This window comes from Peromyscus leucopus, chromosome 1, assembly GCF_004664715.2.
Source record: "Peromyscus leucopus breed LL Stock chromosome 1, UCI_PerLeu_2.1, whole genome shotgun sequence".
In the NCBI taxonomy this organism is placed as follows: Eukaryota; Metazoa; Chordata; class Mammalia; order Rodentia; family Cricetidae; genus Peromyscus; species Peromyscus leucopus.
Window position 1 is genome coordinate 134275402 of NC_051063.1, and position 13769 is coordinate 134289170.

General features: G+C 49.8%; 1 protein-coding gene across 2 annotated transcripts in view; it reads right to left on the bottom strand.

Annotated features, from left to right (window-relative positions):
• Acan (aggrecan) overlaps window positions 1-13769 on the bottom strand; it is a 65019-nt gene that overhangs the window by 32534 nt on the left and 18716 nt on the right. For both annotated transcript variants that reach the window (XM_028879212.2, XM_037198498.1), the window contains exon 2: window positions 1670-1746. In XM_028879212.2, coding sequence (XP_028735045.1) covers window positions 1670-1739 — 70 coding nt within the window. In that variant the 5' untranslated portion in view covers window positions 1740-1746. The remainder of the gene's footprint in view (window positions 1-1669; window positions 1747-13769) is intronic.

Genomic DNA, 13769 nt, shown 5'->3' on the forward strand with positions numbered 1-13769 from the left:
TGAATTTGAAAGGCACATCTTTTTCACTGTTCCCCATCTCTCTGTGTGTCTGTCTCTGTCTGTCTCTGTCTGTCTGTCTGCCTGTTTGCCTGTCTATCTCTGTGCTTCCAGGCTGCCAGGAGGTGGACAACTCTCTTCCATTGTACCTTCAGGCATGATGTTTCTGTCTTGCCACAAGCAAGCTGTTTCCCTGAGACATTTTCTCACAGAGGAAAGAACCATCCAACACATGGAGTGTAATAATTATAAGGGGCATACCAAATTCTACACAACCTTTAAATTTGAGACACAGAACTTCAAAGATGTATCCATCCCATCCTGGGAGGACCTTGTAGGAGGACAAGGCTTTTGAGGTAAAGGGTGAGGAGACGGGGAAAGAACAGGTCAGACTTTTTTTTTTTTTTTTTTTTTTTTTTTTTTTTGTCTGTAGAGTCACATCTGGGATTCTGACTGGGCAGGACTAGACAACATAAAAATTATGAAGTGTGTCAATAGAGAAGATGTGGTGTTTCCCAAATCCTGTTGGAATGAGAGAGAAACAGTCTTCTGCACAGCGCTTTTCATGGAAGGTCTTAAATGTGCAGGGCCCTTCCTTTCAGGGGACCCTGCAGGTTGAAATAAAAATGTTTAAGATGGATGTGGCCGGTGAATACATGGCAGGGTAAGGACGGGGTGGTGCAGGGGAGAGGCAGGAATGTCTGGAGTCCAGCCTGGACCTTTTGATGTCTGGACAGACTCCACCATCCTTCCGCAAACACCTCCATTTGCTGCCCAGCCCTGGTGCCACTGGCCACAGCTTGGCTCTGCAGTGGTGGTCTCTGGGAATAACTGGAGGCCAGCGTTGAGTCCAACTTGGTGGTTGTTAAAGCTCCCAGCTAACCCTCTCAGTGGACCATCTTGCTGATGTGGACACATCTCCCTGGGTGACGGCCAGCGTCTGGAGATTCGTGGGTCCCTGATCACCAATGGAGGTCCAGCTACTGCCCACATCTACATATTCAAAAGCTGTGAATCAGGCCAAATAAGTGACTGAATAAAAGACTGTGTGTCTTTCCATTTGACCATGAGAATCTTTTTACCGTGACCCTGAAGTCCTTGAGTTTTGCATTGGGATACAGTGGGTGGGTGGGAGGAAGAGGGACCAAGTCTCCTCTTGTCCCCCTGCACTGTGAAGGAGGTCTCACAAACATGTTTAGCCCTGGGGTTCCAGATCTCCACACCAGGTGTAAAGTTCCTTCCCTTGAGCCAGGGGTGGGGGGCTTACACCAGGGCTGTGCCCTCGATTCTAGAGAAAAGACCAGACTTTTCACCCGTGTTCCTCAGGTTCTTTCCTCCTCTTTGACGCTCCCTGACAGCCTTTCTCTTTGTTCTCCTTGTCTTCTCTCTGCCCTATTTTCTCTGTGCAGCTGTTCTGAATGAGATCCCCCAAGGAGAGGGTTCTGTGAAGGAGGCCCAGCAACCGTCCTTGCTAGAGGGCATCCAGGAGTGGATGCTTGTGCACCAGGCTCTGGTGTGTGGGTCCCTTCCCACTGCAGCTAGAAAGGGGCGGGGCCAGGAAGAGGCCAAAAGAATGGGGGGGGGGGACTGTGTCCCAGAACAAAGTTGTTTCTTGTACTCAGATCCCAGTACTTGCCCACTACTGAATAAGGGAGCCTGAAGTTGCTCTTACCTGGAATTTCTTCTGAGATCACTGCCGCGATGACCCTCAGAGTCACAAAGACCAATAGTAAAGTGGTCATAGTTCACCTGGAGGAGGGAGCAGAGGTGTTACTTGGACAGTTAAGGCACACCTAGGTAGGTGGAAGAGGTAACATGATAGAATCCATGCCCCAAGGCTCTGAAATCACATCGCACAACCAGAGGGTGCAGTGATTTGCTGGGGTTTTTCCTCCAAGAATCCTTGCTTCAGGAACCTTCAATCGTTTCTTAGCTTAATTCAAAGGTGAGCGGTACATTGGTCCTCTCATCTTCTAGCCAGTGGAGACTCATCCTAATGAATTCCTGTGAGAGCTAATGATAGGTGCTAGGTGGACCACAGATGCTCAGGGGCCACTGTTCTCATGTGTCTGCTAGGGGCTTTGCATCAAATAGAAACTGGAATCTGTAGGCTGAGATGGCCCTCCCCTCTGCAGTGTGGGTAGGTCACAGGCAACCGCCTGAAGGCTTGAACCCAAAAGGACCCTCTCCTGAGGGAGAGAGATTTCTTCCCTGATGGCCTTCCAGATGATTTTTCCTCCCTTTGGACTTGACCTGGAGCCTAAGCTTTTTCTGGGACTTGAACACGTGGAGCTTTAAACTGAAGATGACAGCCAGCTCCCCTGGGCCTCCTTGCAAGTCTCTCTGCTGCTCTGGGGACCACAGCTTCCACTTATATTGTCCTTATTCTCTTTCTTCTTTCTTTCTTTCTTTCTTTCTTTCTTTCTTTCTTTCTTTCTTTCTTTCCTTCCTTCTTTCTTTCTTTCTTTCTTTCTTTCTCTCTCTCTCTTTCTCTCTCTCTCTCTCTCTCTCTCTCTCTCTCTCTCTCTCTCTTTCTTTCTCTCTCTCTCTCCCCCCCACCTCCCTCTGACACACAGTCATGCAAGGGCATGTCTTCTGCTGAAAATGAAATGGTGTAGAATGACAATTTGGTCAGTGGCGGAGCACATATATAACAATAAGTTTATAGTGGAGGTGAAAACTCCCTATTGCCTAGTGACCCTGTAATGTCCCAGTGCAACACATTTCTCTCCTGCTTGTAATGACGCTGGTACAAATTCACTGCCTGCCAATCATACCAGTACAAAAGCATGGGGAATATAATTATGCATATGGTACTTAATACTTGGAAATGACAGCAAATGGCTGTTACAATCTATTTCCTACACTACACTTTGTGTTATCGTTTTGGCATCTATTACTACTGACAAGAAACACATCATTAAAACAGTCCACCTTGGACTCACTCAGCGCCTCAGGCACTTAGCATTTACTGTGTCTCTCGATCTCATCAAGAAGCCATGTGCAGGGCTAGGATGTGGGTCAGTGCTCAAGCGTTTTCCTGGCATGCTTGATACCTATCCACACACACATGCACATATGCAAACATGCACATACACATGCGTGCACACAGCAACAGCCATGATGAGTGATTGAACTCTCTCCCCTAGGTATGTTCAAGTATACTAAAGACACAGGAGGGGGAGGAGAGGAGATGGAGGGAGGAGGAGGAATGGAGATGGTGGAGTAAGAGATGGAGAGAGAAGGAGAGGAGGGAGGGGAAAGAGAAGGGGAGGGAGAGGGAGGGAGGGAAGTAGCAGGGAGAGAGAGAGTTACTCCTTTCGAGAACCCTAGTACAGCCCTTGGATGCAGAGAAATGACAAAGTATCCAGCTTCCCTGATGGAATCTGGGTGTGCCACCCACTTCAAATCCAGGAACCGTGTATATTTTAGCAAGGATCATGTAGTTTTAGGCAAGATTCAAAGCCCTGGCTTGAAGCATGATCCTAATTAGTCTTACCAATGAAAACCTGGGGTCAGAAAGATCAGAGAAGCCGAGCGGCAGCCACCAGAGAGTTCCTACCTCTACGAAATCTCAGACTGAAAGGGGGGCTGTGATCCTGTCTCCACCCGCCTTATATTCCTGTCTCCACCTCCCTAGTGCTGGGATTAAAGGCAAGTGCCACCACCACCCAGCTCTGTTTCTCTTTTAGACTGATTCAATCTCATGTAGCCCAGGGTGGCTTTGAACTCCTAATGTTCCTCCTCCCAAGTGCTGGGTTTAAAGGTGTGTGCCACCACTGCCTGGCATCTCTCGTTAACTAGGGCTGTCTTCCTGATTCTAGTAAGTGTTGTGTGATAGTGTGTGTGTGTGTGTGTGTGTGTGTGTGTGTGTGTGTGTGTGTTCTGACAAATGACAGCCCTTGAGCAGGCTGTGAGATGAGCACCTAACACCAGGAAGCGAGAACCCAGGACTCCTGTGGTCCTCTTCTGGACCAAATGCAGCTTCGTGTGAATGGGAAAGGGAATCTTTCCTGATCACCACCAGCTGGTCAGCTGTCATTTACATACACTGATTGCTTGCCACCACCACTTAAGGGTCTCCCCTGCACCGTAGGGACCCCCAACTCCAGCCAGCAAGCATAAGGGACCTTCTCAAGCTACCAACTGGAGCAGTGGTCTTCAGCCAGCTTGTAGAGGTCGTTCGGGCGTCATGGTGCCACTGCCTCGGAGGGTCCACCACCATGTCACACTCACCTTCTGAGACATGCACTGTGTGACCCCGTGCCCCATGTTCAGCGACATCAGCATTTACTTTCGGTCTAAGAAGAAGAAAGGAAGACCTGGGGATGGGGCCAAGGGAACTAAAGGATACATGGGGCCCCGCAGCCACACAGAGCATCCTTCGTGGAGGCGGGACCCCTGGCCTCCACACCTCAACCTCCGCTCTGTCAGAGCCTGACCAGTCCAGCAGGTGGCGCTCTCTGCTTAGTCACCGGAGACTGGGCTAGGCCAGCACAGGGATCAGGGGAGAGAGCATCCTTGGGAGCTCCAAGGTTGTGTGTGTGTGTGGGGGGGAGCGGCGAAGGGAGACACTGGCATTCCCCTGCCTGGGGAGGGATAGCCTGGGCCCTGGATTTTTTGACCAACCATCCTTCTATCCATGCCATATGTATCTGTTACCCGAGAAATGAAAGGCCCTTCCTTCTGTGTGGCTGAGGGCTTAGAGAGAGGCACATCACCCCTGTTCTGCAGGAAGCCTGGAAAGTTCCATCGTTCTGAGAAATGGCCCCTTGCTTCTCTTGAGGGATTTTCTGACTTGTAGACTAACTTCAAAAAACATCTCATACCCCAGGTCCGCGGTAATTTGAGGGAACACTGAGTTGGAGAGGGGGCTCTTGTTCAAGGTCAGTTGACCAGTCAGGGCTGAGAAATGGTTTCCTGGGGGGTCAGGGAAGACCAGCCTGAGGTGTGTTTGTAGAGGGACCTTTAGCCCAGACCCAGACACAAAGCTAGCCTGTTCTTCCCTCAGAGCGCCCTTCACTTGGAAGTTTTGTGTATGTTTCGGAGTTGTGTTTCTTCTCTCGCTTCCCGAACAAGTTGGACATTGTCTGGGATGCAGTGGCGCTCTGTGGGGCTTGGGCTTGCTCTGTTTTTCTCCCTGGCTGAGACCAGGAAATGTGAAGGAATGAGAAGGAGAGGGGGAGGAAGGGGGGGTCGGTGGAGAGTGGGCAGCAAAACTAATTTTATTTCTTCTTAAAAACTTTGGGATAGAAATATCGCAATAAATATGCTCCTATGTTTGTGTGTGTGTTCTCAGTTGTAAAGAAAATAGGGAGAAATTCCATTCTGTCTGGCTTCCAAGCCTCTCTGGGACTCACTGAGTCTTTTATGTGAGAAGACTGACTTGGCCAGCCCACGCTCGCTCGTGGACAGAGAGAGCTTTCTCAGTGGGAAGAAAGTGAAGCCCTGGGAAGGGAGGGAACATGTAGGGCCTTGAGGCTGGGGAGGTGGAGAAGACCTGAGGTGGACAGCAATGGGGCCCAGAGGCACAGGGGACGACCCGGCAGAGAGCCCCAGGATCCCTGTGTGCCAGGGCTCGGTTTTCTCAGGAGATGATTGTTAGGGGTCTTGGCCAGGAAAAGCTTTTCAGCTGTGTGTGTGTGTGTGTGTGTGTGTGTGTGTGTGTGTGTGTGTGTGTGTGTGTGTGTCTGTCTGTCTGTCTGTCTGTCTCTCTCTCTCTTGGTCTCTTTCTCTCTTTATGTGTGTATATCTGTCTGTCTGTCTCTGTCTCTGTATCTGTGTGTGTGTGTGTCTGTCTGTCTCTGTTTCTCTGTCTCAATCTCCCTCTCTCTGTGTGTCTGTCTCTCTCTGTGTGCATATCTGTCTGTCTGTATTTCTCTTGTGTGTGTACCTGCTGCCTGTCTCTGTCTCTATCTCTTGGTCTTGGTCTCTGTGTGTATGTATCTGTCTGTCTGTATCTCTCTGTATGTGTATCTGCCTGTCTGTGTCTGTGTCTGTATGTCTGTGTGTCTGTGTGTCTGTCTCTCTCTGTGTGTGTGTGTGTGTGTGTGTGTGTGTGTGTGTGTGTGTACATGTGTACATGTGCCTGTGCTCCATAGTTGGAGGCAGGGACTCCATCAGATCATGGAATCGAAGGGGAAGCTCTTTCTCTCACTCTGAATTCCTTCTCCAGCAGTTCAGTAAAGACTCAGACTCAGACTCTGGCCCTGTCGGGCCACTTTCTGCCTATTAACATAGGACCCGCCCATGCTGTTTCACAGCCGAGTGAGATGCCTTGCCAGCCAGCTCCTCTCGTCTGGGCTGGGCACTGTGCCTTTGGCACTGTACACATGCAGGCTTTAGCATCAGCAGGCTCCCACTGGCTCCACTTTCTCCCACCACCCACTTGTTGGCCTGTGTGAGCCACTTAGAAATGATGGGATGGTTGTGGGAGGGGAGGCTTCCTACCTGAGACGAGGATTGGACTAGGTGACTTTCCATAAAGAACACAAGTGTTCTCATTTTAACAGCAACATCACCACCCTTCCAAACACCAGGGAAACAGGAAATGGGGTGGGAGGTGGGGGTGGGGATCGCTGTCCTCCTGCATCCCAATTCCACCAATGTTTATGTTTTGTTTGTTTTTTATAATAGTCATCTTTTTGCAACGTATTTTCTGTTTCCCCAGAACTCAGCTGATCAAATGGCAGTTTTGTTCCATCAGAAAAGACGACGATGGAGTTTACAGTGTGACCTTCTTTCCAGGAGGCCTGTACAGGTAGCTCAGGCAGGAGGACTTTCACCTCTTCCTGAATGGAGCATCAATGTGAGGATCCACTCCCACCTCCCACCCTGTTTAACCAGTGGTCCATTCCATTGCCAACAGCTCACTCTTGTGCTCTTTCCATGGCTCCCACAACCCACTTCACATAAGACACAGGACACAACCTCAGGGATCTGGTGTGCTCTCTACCTACAGGGCACCTGTGCAGACATTCTCAGTCCTTCCTTCGGCAGCTTCCAGAACTCTTTCCTCCTTAGAGCCGCAGAAGGCCAGGGCTGGGACTGACCATTGTGAACTTCAAACCCAATGCATTAATTTTACAGCTGAAGAGACCAAGGCTCAAAGAGGTCCAGCATTTTATTGGGGACCACACAGCAGGTTGAAAGTGGCGCCATAGCTGGAGTCCAATTCTAAGAACTTGTTTTTCCTAATTCCCAGATTTCGTGAGGTTCACAAAGTAGTGATCATGCCCATCTTATTCCCTGCTGTCTTCTTCTTCTTCTTCTTCTTCTTCTTCTTCTTCTTCTTCTTCTTCTTCTTCTTCTTCTTCTTCTTCTTCTTCTTCTTCTTCTTCTTCTTCTTCTTCTTCTTCTTCTTCTTCTTTTTCTTTCATAGCTGAGGACCGAACCCAGGGCCTTGCGCTTGCTAGGCAAGTGCTCTACCACTGAGCTAAATCCCCAACCCCTCCCTGCTGTCTTAATACTTAGTGTAGTCTCACACACACACACACACACACACACACACACACACACACACACACACAGAGAGAGAGAGAGAGAGAGAGAGAGAGAGAGAGAGAGAGAGAGAGAGAGACAGAGGAGCATCTTAGGAGTCATCTCCTTCAGCCCGAGGTCTGGAGGGTGGGAAGTGGAACAGGAGGCCCACAATGATCCAGCCTTCCTGTGTGCACAGCCCTAGGAGATGCCCGCCCCCTTCCCATTTGTAAGTCTCATCTGGAGCAATACAGCCTGCTCGCAGTGTGCAGGACTGTGTTGACACATCAATATGGCATGTGAGTTCAGGAAGGTCGCAGTCTGGGTCCAGCTCAGAGGAGGAAAATCCAGGGTCTTCCCCTACCAGGACTCCAAGGAGAACCTTGGCGGTGCTACACTGAACTCACACCAGCTCTCCACAGTTAATACAAAGCACATCATTTTCAGTTCCACACCCAGAAACTGTCACATTTCCAGCTTGCACTTGGGTGCTAGGGGAGTGTTTACACTATGGTAATCAGCAAACACCCATGAGGTGAAAGCTCTCGTGTTTTCTGAGAGTAGATTCACCAGCACGCTGGAAATAACTTATGCTAAATAGAAAAGGGAATATGGGAGAAAGACAATAGGTGCTTCCCTTTCATCATCCAGTGAAACCTTGTTCTCTATTCACTTCTCTGGCCTGGGCATTTCCTAGCCCTATAGGGCCGGGCTACCTTCATCTCCATGCCTGCTGAAGTCCACCTTATGGTGGACTGGTTACATTATTGGATGCACGCCGCTCATCTTCGCTGACCCTAGAAGCTCCCATTTCCAACACAGAGTCTTTGCAGCCAGTAGGGCCTGCCCTGTGGGTCTGTCTCTCAGCTACACTGCGCCCACCCTGTCCTCAGCACTTCATCTTCTCCCCTGATTTCACACGTGCTGGCTTTGCCTCACCCTGCAGAACACGACCTTCTTAAGGCTGAAAAGCAGTGCTACTGGGCACTGTTGGCTTGTATGGGCCCGGAACGGCACAGGACAGTGTGTAACATCTCACTGAACGGATGAGTGGACAGTGGATTTGGTGACAGTTGCCACCCACACCCAGCACCTACCCTGAGGTCTGTGTGTGGCAGTAGGGGCATGTGTTGTTGACACTGGAGTTTCCAGTCTTCCCTGGGGAAGAAGGGCCATCTGACAGAGGGGCCCCAGCTGCAGCTGCTCATTTCCCCGTACCTCGAACAGACATGATGGGATGGCAGTTAAAAGGGGTCCAGGAAGCAGATTTCAAATCTCAGCTCCGTCTTAACTCACTGATGGACAAGCACACACAGAAGGACTGTTTGCAGTCTTTGTATATTCAGGTTGGAGACCTCTCTCTCTCTCTCTCTCTCTCTCTCTCTCTCTCTCTCTCTCTCACACACACACACACACACACACACACACAAAGCTAGTGTTACTTTTCTTGTGTGTCCTCCTTTCTTCTCCCACACTTCCCTCTCTTCCCTTTCCGTCCCCTCTTCTCATCTTTGATTTCTTTACACCCAGTTTATCACGTGCTCTATTATCACTGAAACATCCTAAGTCCAACTCCTCATCTATACCCTACTTTCTAGCTAATTAAGTGAGTCCTCTGGCAAAGCACCGGCGGTGGGGTGGGGCCGCTGCAGACAAACCAGCTCCCCAGAAGCTCTGGGTTGGGAGGGACAGGAAAGGGGAGGGAGTACTCTTCTCTCAGAGGAGCTTATAGCCTATGGTCAGGCAAACCTGAACCTAGAGATGATAAACATGGATGAGGGCTGCTGGGTCCTAACCTGGACCCTGACCAAGATGGACTCTGAGCATCAAATTTGTCTGTCTTATTCCTTCCTTCCTTCCTTCCTTCCTTCCTTCCTTCCTTCCTTCCTTCCTTCCTTCCTCCCTCCCTCCCTTCCCCCCTCTCTCTTTTGATACAGGATCTCATGTAGCACAGGTTGGCCCTGGGCTCACAGTGTAGTTGAGTATAACCTTGAACTTCAGATGCTCCTGTCTAACTCCTGAGTGCTGGCTTTTATAGGCCTGCACCACCATGCTCAGTTTATACGGTGCCGAGGATTGAATCCAGGGCCTTGTACATTCTAGGCAAGCTCTCTCCACTGAGCTACACCCCCACTTAAACCTCTAATTTTCCAATTTGGAAAAGGGAGACTCAGCCCCGGCCTTCTCTGAGATTCTGAACACTAACTGCATCCAGTCTCGGTGGCTTTGGACATCCAGGGACAGAGTAAGTTTCACGCCCCCCTTTCATGGACTTCTTCTTGGTTAGGGGCTTCCTTCAGCAGCCAGGGCTGTAGACATCCTCTGGGAGAATTCCACACGTGTGGAAAGACGCCGGTTGCCCTTGCATGTACTGAGGGAGGAGGGGGAGGGGGTGGTGAGGGCATGAGGGTCCTGTCACATCTGAGGAATGAGAGGACATGTAGGGGGTGAGAGTGACGGAAAGAGCCGGTCCCGGGAGAAGAGAAAACAAAGCATGGAGGAGAGACTCCTGGCTGGGTGGCTGGGGCTTCAGCTTTATGCTGACGTGGGCTTGGGCTTGTCTCCTCTTCCCGCTCTGCTTGCCTTTGCTCTGCCTCCTTCCCAACCTCCTTTCCACTACACAGCTCTGTCTGTGCACAACATGCTCTCCTCAGCTCTATGCCTGTCCTTGTCTGACTCTCTTTTGAGGCCCAGCACAAAGGTCACCCCTGGAGGATGTCTTGAGGACTTTGGTTGGAAACAGTCTCCTCTCGCCTGCCCATGCCTTTTCCCTTTCCCCTTTGTGGTGCTAATGATGGAAGCCACGGCCTCCTATGATGGTCAAGTGCTCTACACCAAGCTTCATCCTCAGCTCTTTGTCACTTTTTATTTTGAGATATCCTTGCTATGTTCAAGTTGCCCAGGCTAGCCTTGAACTCAATGGGTGGTCCACACAGGTCTTGAACTTGTGATCCTCCTGCCTCAGCCTCCCGAGTACCTGAGATTACAGGCCTGTACAACTAGGCTTGGTTGCTCTTGGCCGCTTCGTGTGTTAAAACTAATTTATGAATGACCACATCCTGGCAGGTGGCTTCTCTCTCATAGATGCTTTAATCTATGAGGTCAAGTCAACTGTTTACAGGGCCTGAGGGGGTGACTCCAAGGGATGATTCACAAGTGGTTTGGGGACGCTGTACTGTGCAGTTTCAAGAGTGTGGCACTGGAGTCAGATAGATCATGTTACGTCACAGCCGTGACACAATTATTAAGTGTCCCTGGGCTGAGCTCCTGCCTCGACAGTGCTGATATGGGCAGGATCGATTGCGCAGTGGAGGACCGCTGCAGGAATCTAGCGAGAGATGTGTCTCTTTGAATCTTAGAATCTTGTGGGATTGATTCTCCCTCACGGAGGACAGAGAACTCCTGCATCACCCTCCCCGCTCCATTGCTACATCTAACCTAGTGTCCTGCGCTGACTACCTACCACGGGTCTTGAGCCTTGGGCCTCTGAATCTAGGACGCTCTCAACCAATGTGTGGTAACTCAAGTGTAATACATGCCTAGTTTTAATTAAAATTTAATTTAAAGGGTGCCCCAAGTGCACGGCCAGTTGACTCTGAGTGACAGCAGGCATTGAGAACTCTCCTAGTTAGCTCTGACATTCAGACTGGGTAGAGGAGGTAGCTTCAAGCAAAACTGCAGACCATAAATCAGGAGGTAAATGCTGCCACCTCTGTCTCCAGTGATGTGGGGATCTCAGTAGCTCTCAGGATTTCCTTGGTCACTGAGGACAGCCATCTGTTAACTATGCTCAGGGAACAGGAACATTTTCCAGCAAGAATCAGCTTACATGATGGCTTCATGAACCATCTAAAGAGCTGTCAGGGGCCTGCTGTGCATCAGGAATTATGTTCTTAGCTGTACCAAGACTGTTTCTCATCCTCAAGGCCATTTTCTAAGCCAGGCATGGTGGTGCATGCTTGGAACCCCAGCATTTGGGAGACAGAAGTAAGGAGATCACTGAGGTCAAGGTTATCTTTGGTTACACAGTGAGACCTAGGCAGGCCTGGGCCCCACGAAACTCTCACAAAACAAAACTCAAACAGACCAAGCACCTTGCAGAAGATAAATATTGCTATCCTCTACAAGTTGTTGTGGAATAGACTATTTGTTTAACTATGTTAAGATGTGTTACATTTGTTTATGTTGCAGAATAGTTGTTTAACTAGGTAAAGATGTGTTGCTGTTTCACTTTGCCTGCCTAAGGCACCTCATTGGTCTAATAAAAAGCTGAATGGCCAATAGGTAGGCAGAGGAGGGAGAGATGGGGCTGGTGGGCAGAGAGAAAGGGGAGCAAGCTAGCCAGGCAGGCAGGCAGGCAGGCAGGCAGGCAGGCAGGCAGGCAGGCAGGGGCCAGCCAGGCAGGGGCCAGCTAGCCAGACATGGAGGAAGCAGGAAAGCGATGGACAGTACATAGATGGAGTAAACAAGCCTTGGGGCAACACATAAATTAATAGAAATGGGTTAAGTTTTAAAAAGCTAGACAGAAATAAGCCTAAGCTAAGGCCAAGCATTCATAAATAATAATAAGTCTCCGTGCCATGATTTGGGGTCTGGTAGTCCAAGAAAGGTCGGCTACAACGAATAGCGGGTAGAAGCTCAGAAAGGTTCATAGACTGGCTTAGAGCTCACAGGCTTGGTCTGAAGTACAGACGTCATGGCTACAAATGTTTCCTTCGACATTCCCAGGCCCTCCACATTTCTCGATCTCACTCATTCATTACCCATTTAGAAAACAGATTTCAGCCAATGAGGAGATAGAGGAATGTCAGATTTAGAAGGAAGCAGCTTCCAGGGACAATGGCAGACTAGAGACTGCCTCTGTGTGAGCCAGTGAAGGAGAGAGTCAGAATGTCAGAAAAAGGAAACACAGACTATATCCTGAAGAGAGAAACAGGAGAGCTCGGAAATTCACAGAGGAAATGAAAGGAAGCCAGAAAAGAACAGGGACAGAAAGGATGTGCAATGCGGAGAAGTCAGTGAATATGTAAGCTGATGCTTAGTCAGCTTATAAAACAGAGAAATCGATAGGAATTCCAGTGTGTCCTGAGGCTGGAGGAGGCAGGGTTAGGGGGACCTGCTGCTGGGGCCGCTGCTGCTCCCAGTCTATGGAAGGGAGCTGGCAAGCTGGATTCCCATCACTCTAAGACCTTGTGCTCATATAGAGGGCTCTTGCTGGACTCTCTTTCCCAGTACTCAACTTTGAGTCAGAAGGCCACTGTAGGACCATATCCGCCATCCCAACATGGTAGCTCTTGCCAGCGTTCACCAGGCTGATTGCACAAGAGCCATAAGGTAGATGGCCAGCATCCAAACCTGTAACAGCTCCTGGGCTGCAGGCAGGCTTTACTACCTTCCTCATTCTAGGGCCTTCAGGATGGTTGGTACCAGGAGTGTTTGGGGAGGATGCTTTGTTTGCGGAGGTAAGAGGGAGCACAATGGAACGGCGGCAGAAGCACACCCTAAACACGTTAGAAGACAACACTGATTTCTCTTGATTCCCTCTACCCCACAGATTCATATGCCATATGTCTCTTGACTTGGCTACATTGTGATAAGGAACAAGATGTTCTTCACCTTTCTGGGGTCCACTCTGAACACAGGCTCCATATAATTTCCCAAAATAGTCTCTTCTCCAGTTTCCTAGGAGACAGTGCAGTATGGTGGGAAGTGGTTGCCTTAAGAACACAATGTGGGTTCATATCTTGTCTCCAAACATGCTACCTTTGTGGTAGTGAGCAGCTCTCTCTCTCTCTCTCTTTCTCTCTCTCTCTCTCTCTCTCTCTCTCTCTCTCTCTCTCTCTCTCTCTCTCTCTCTCTCTTCTCCTCCTCCTCCTCCTCCTCCTTTCTTCTCCCTTTCCCTTGCCTTCACCCTCTCCTTCTCCTTCTTTTGATTTTTGAGCCTTGACTATCCTGGAACTTACTCTGTAGACCAGGCTGGCCTTGAACTCACAGAGATCTGTGTGCCTCTGCCTCCAGAGTGCTAGGATCAAAGATGTGTGCCACCACTGTCTGGCTGTGGGCAGGTTTCTTATTATCACTAGCTGGACATTTCCATAGGTGGGAGGCAGGGAATGACTTGCGTTGTGATAACCTGCTCTAAAACACCCCTTCATCCTGTCAAATCACCATGAGTCTCTAGGGTCCCTGGATAATCAGATGCTGCTGTGAGGGGACAGGGGCTTTGGGAGAAAGGGAGTTGGTACCAAAGGGGTCTCTCAAATGAGTGAGGGGTGCCGAGCATGGGGCAGATA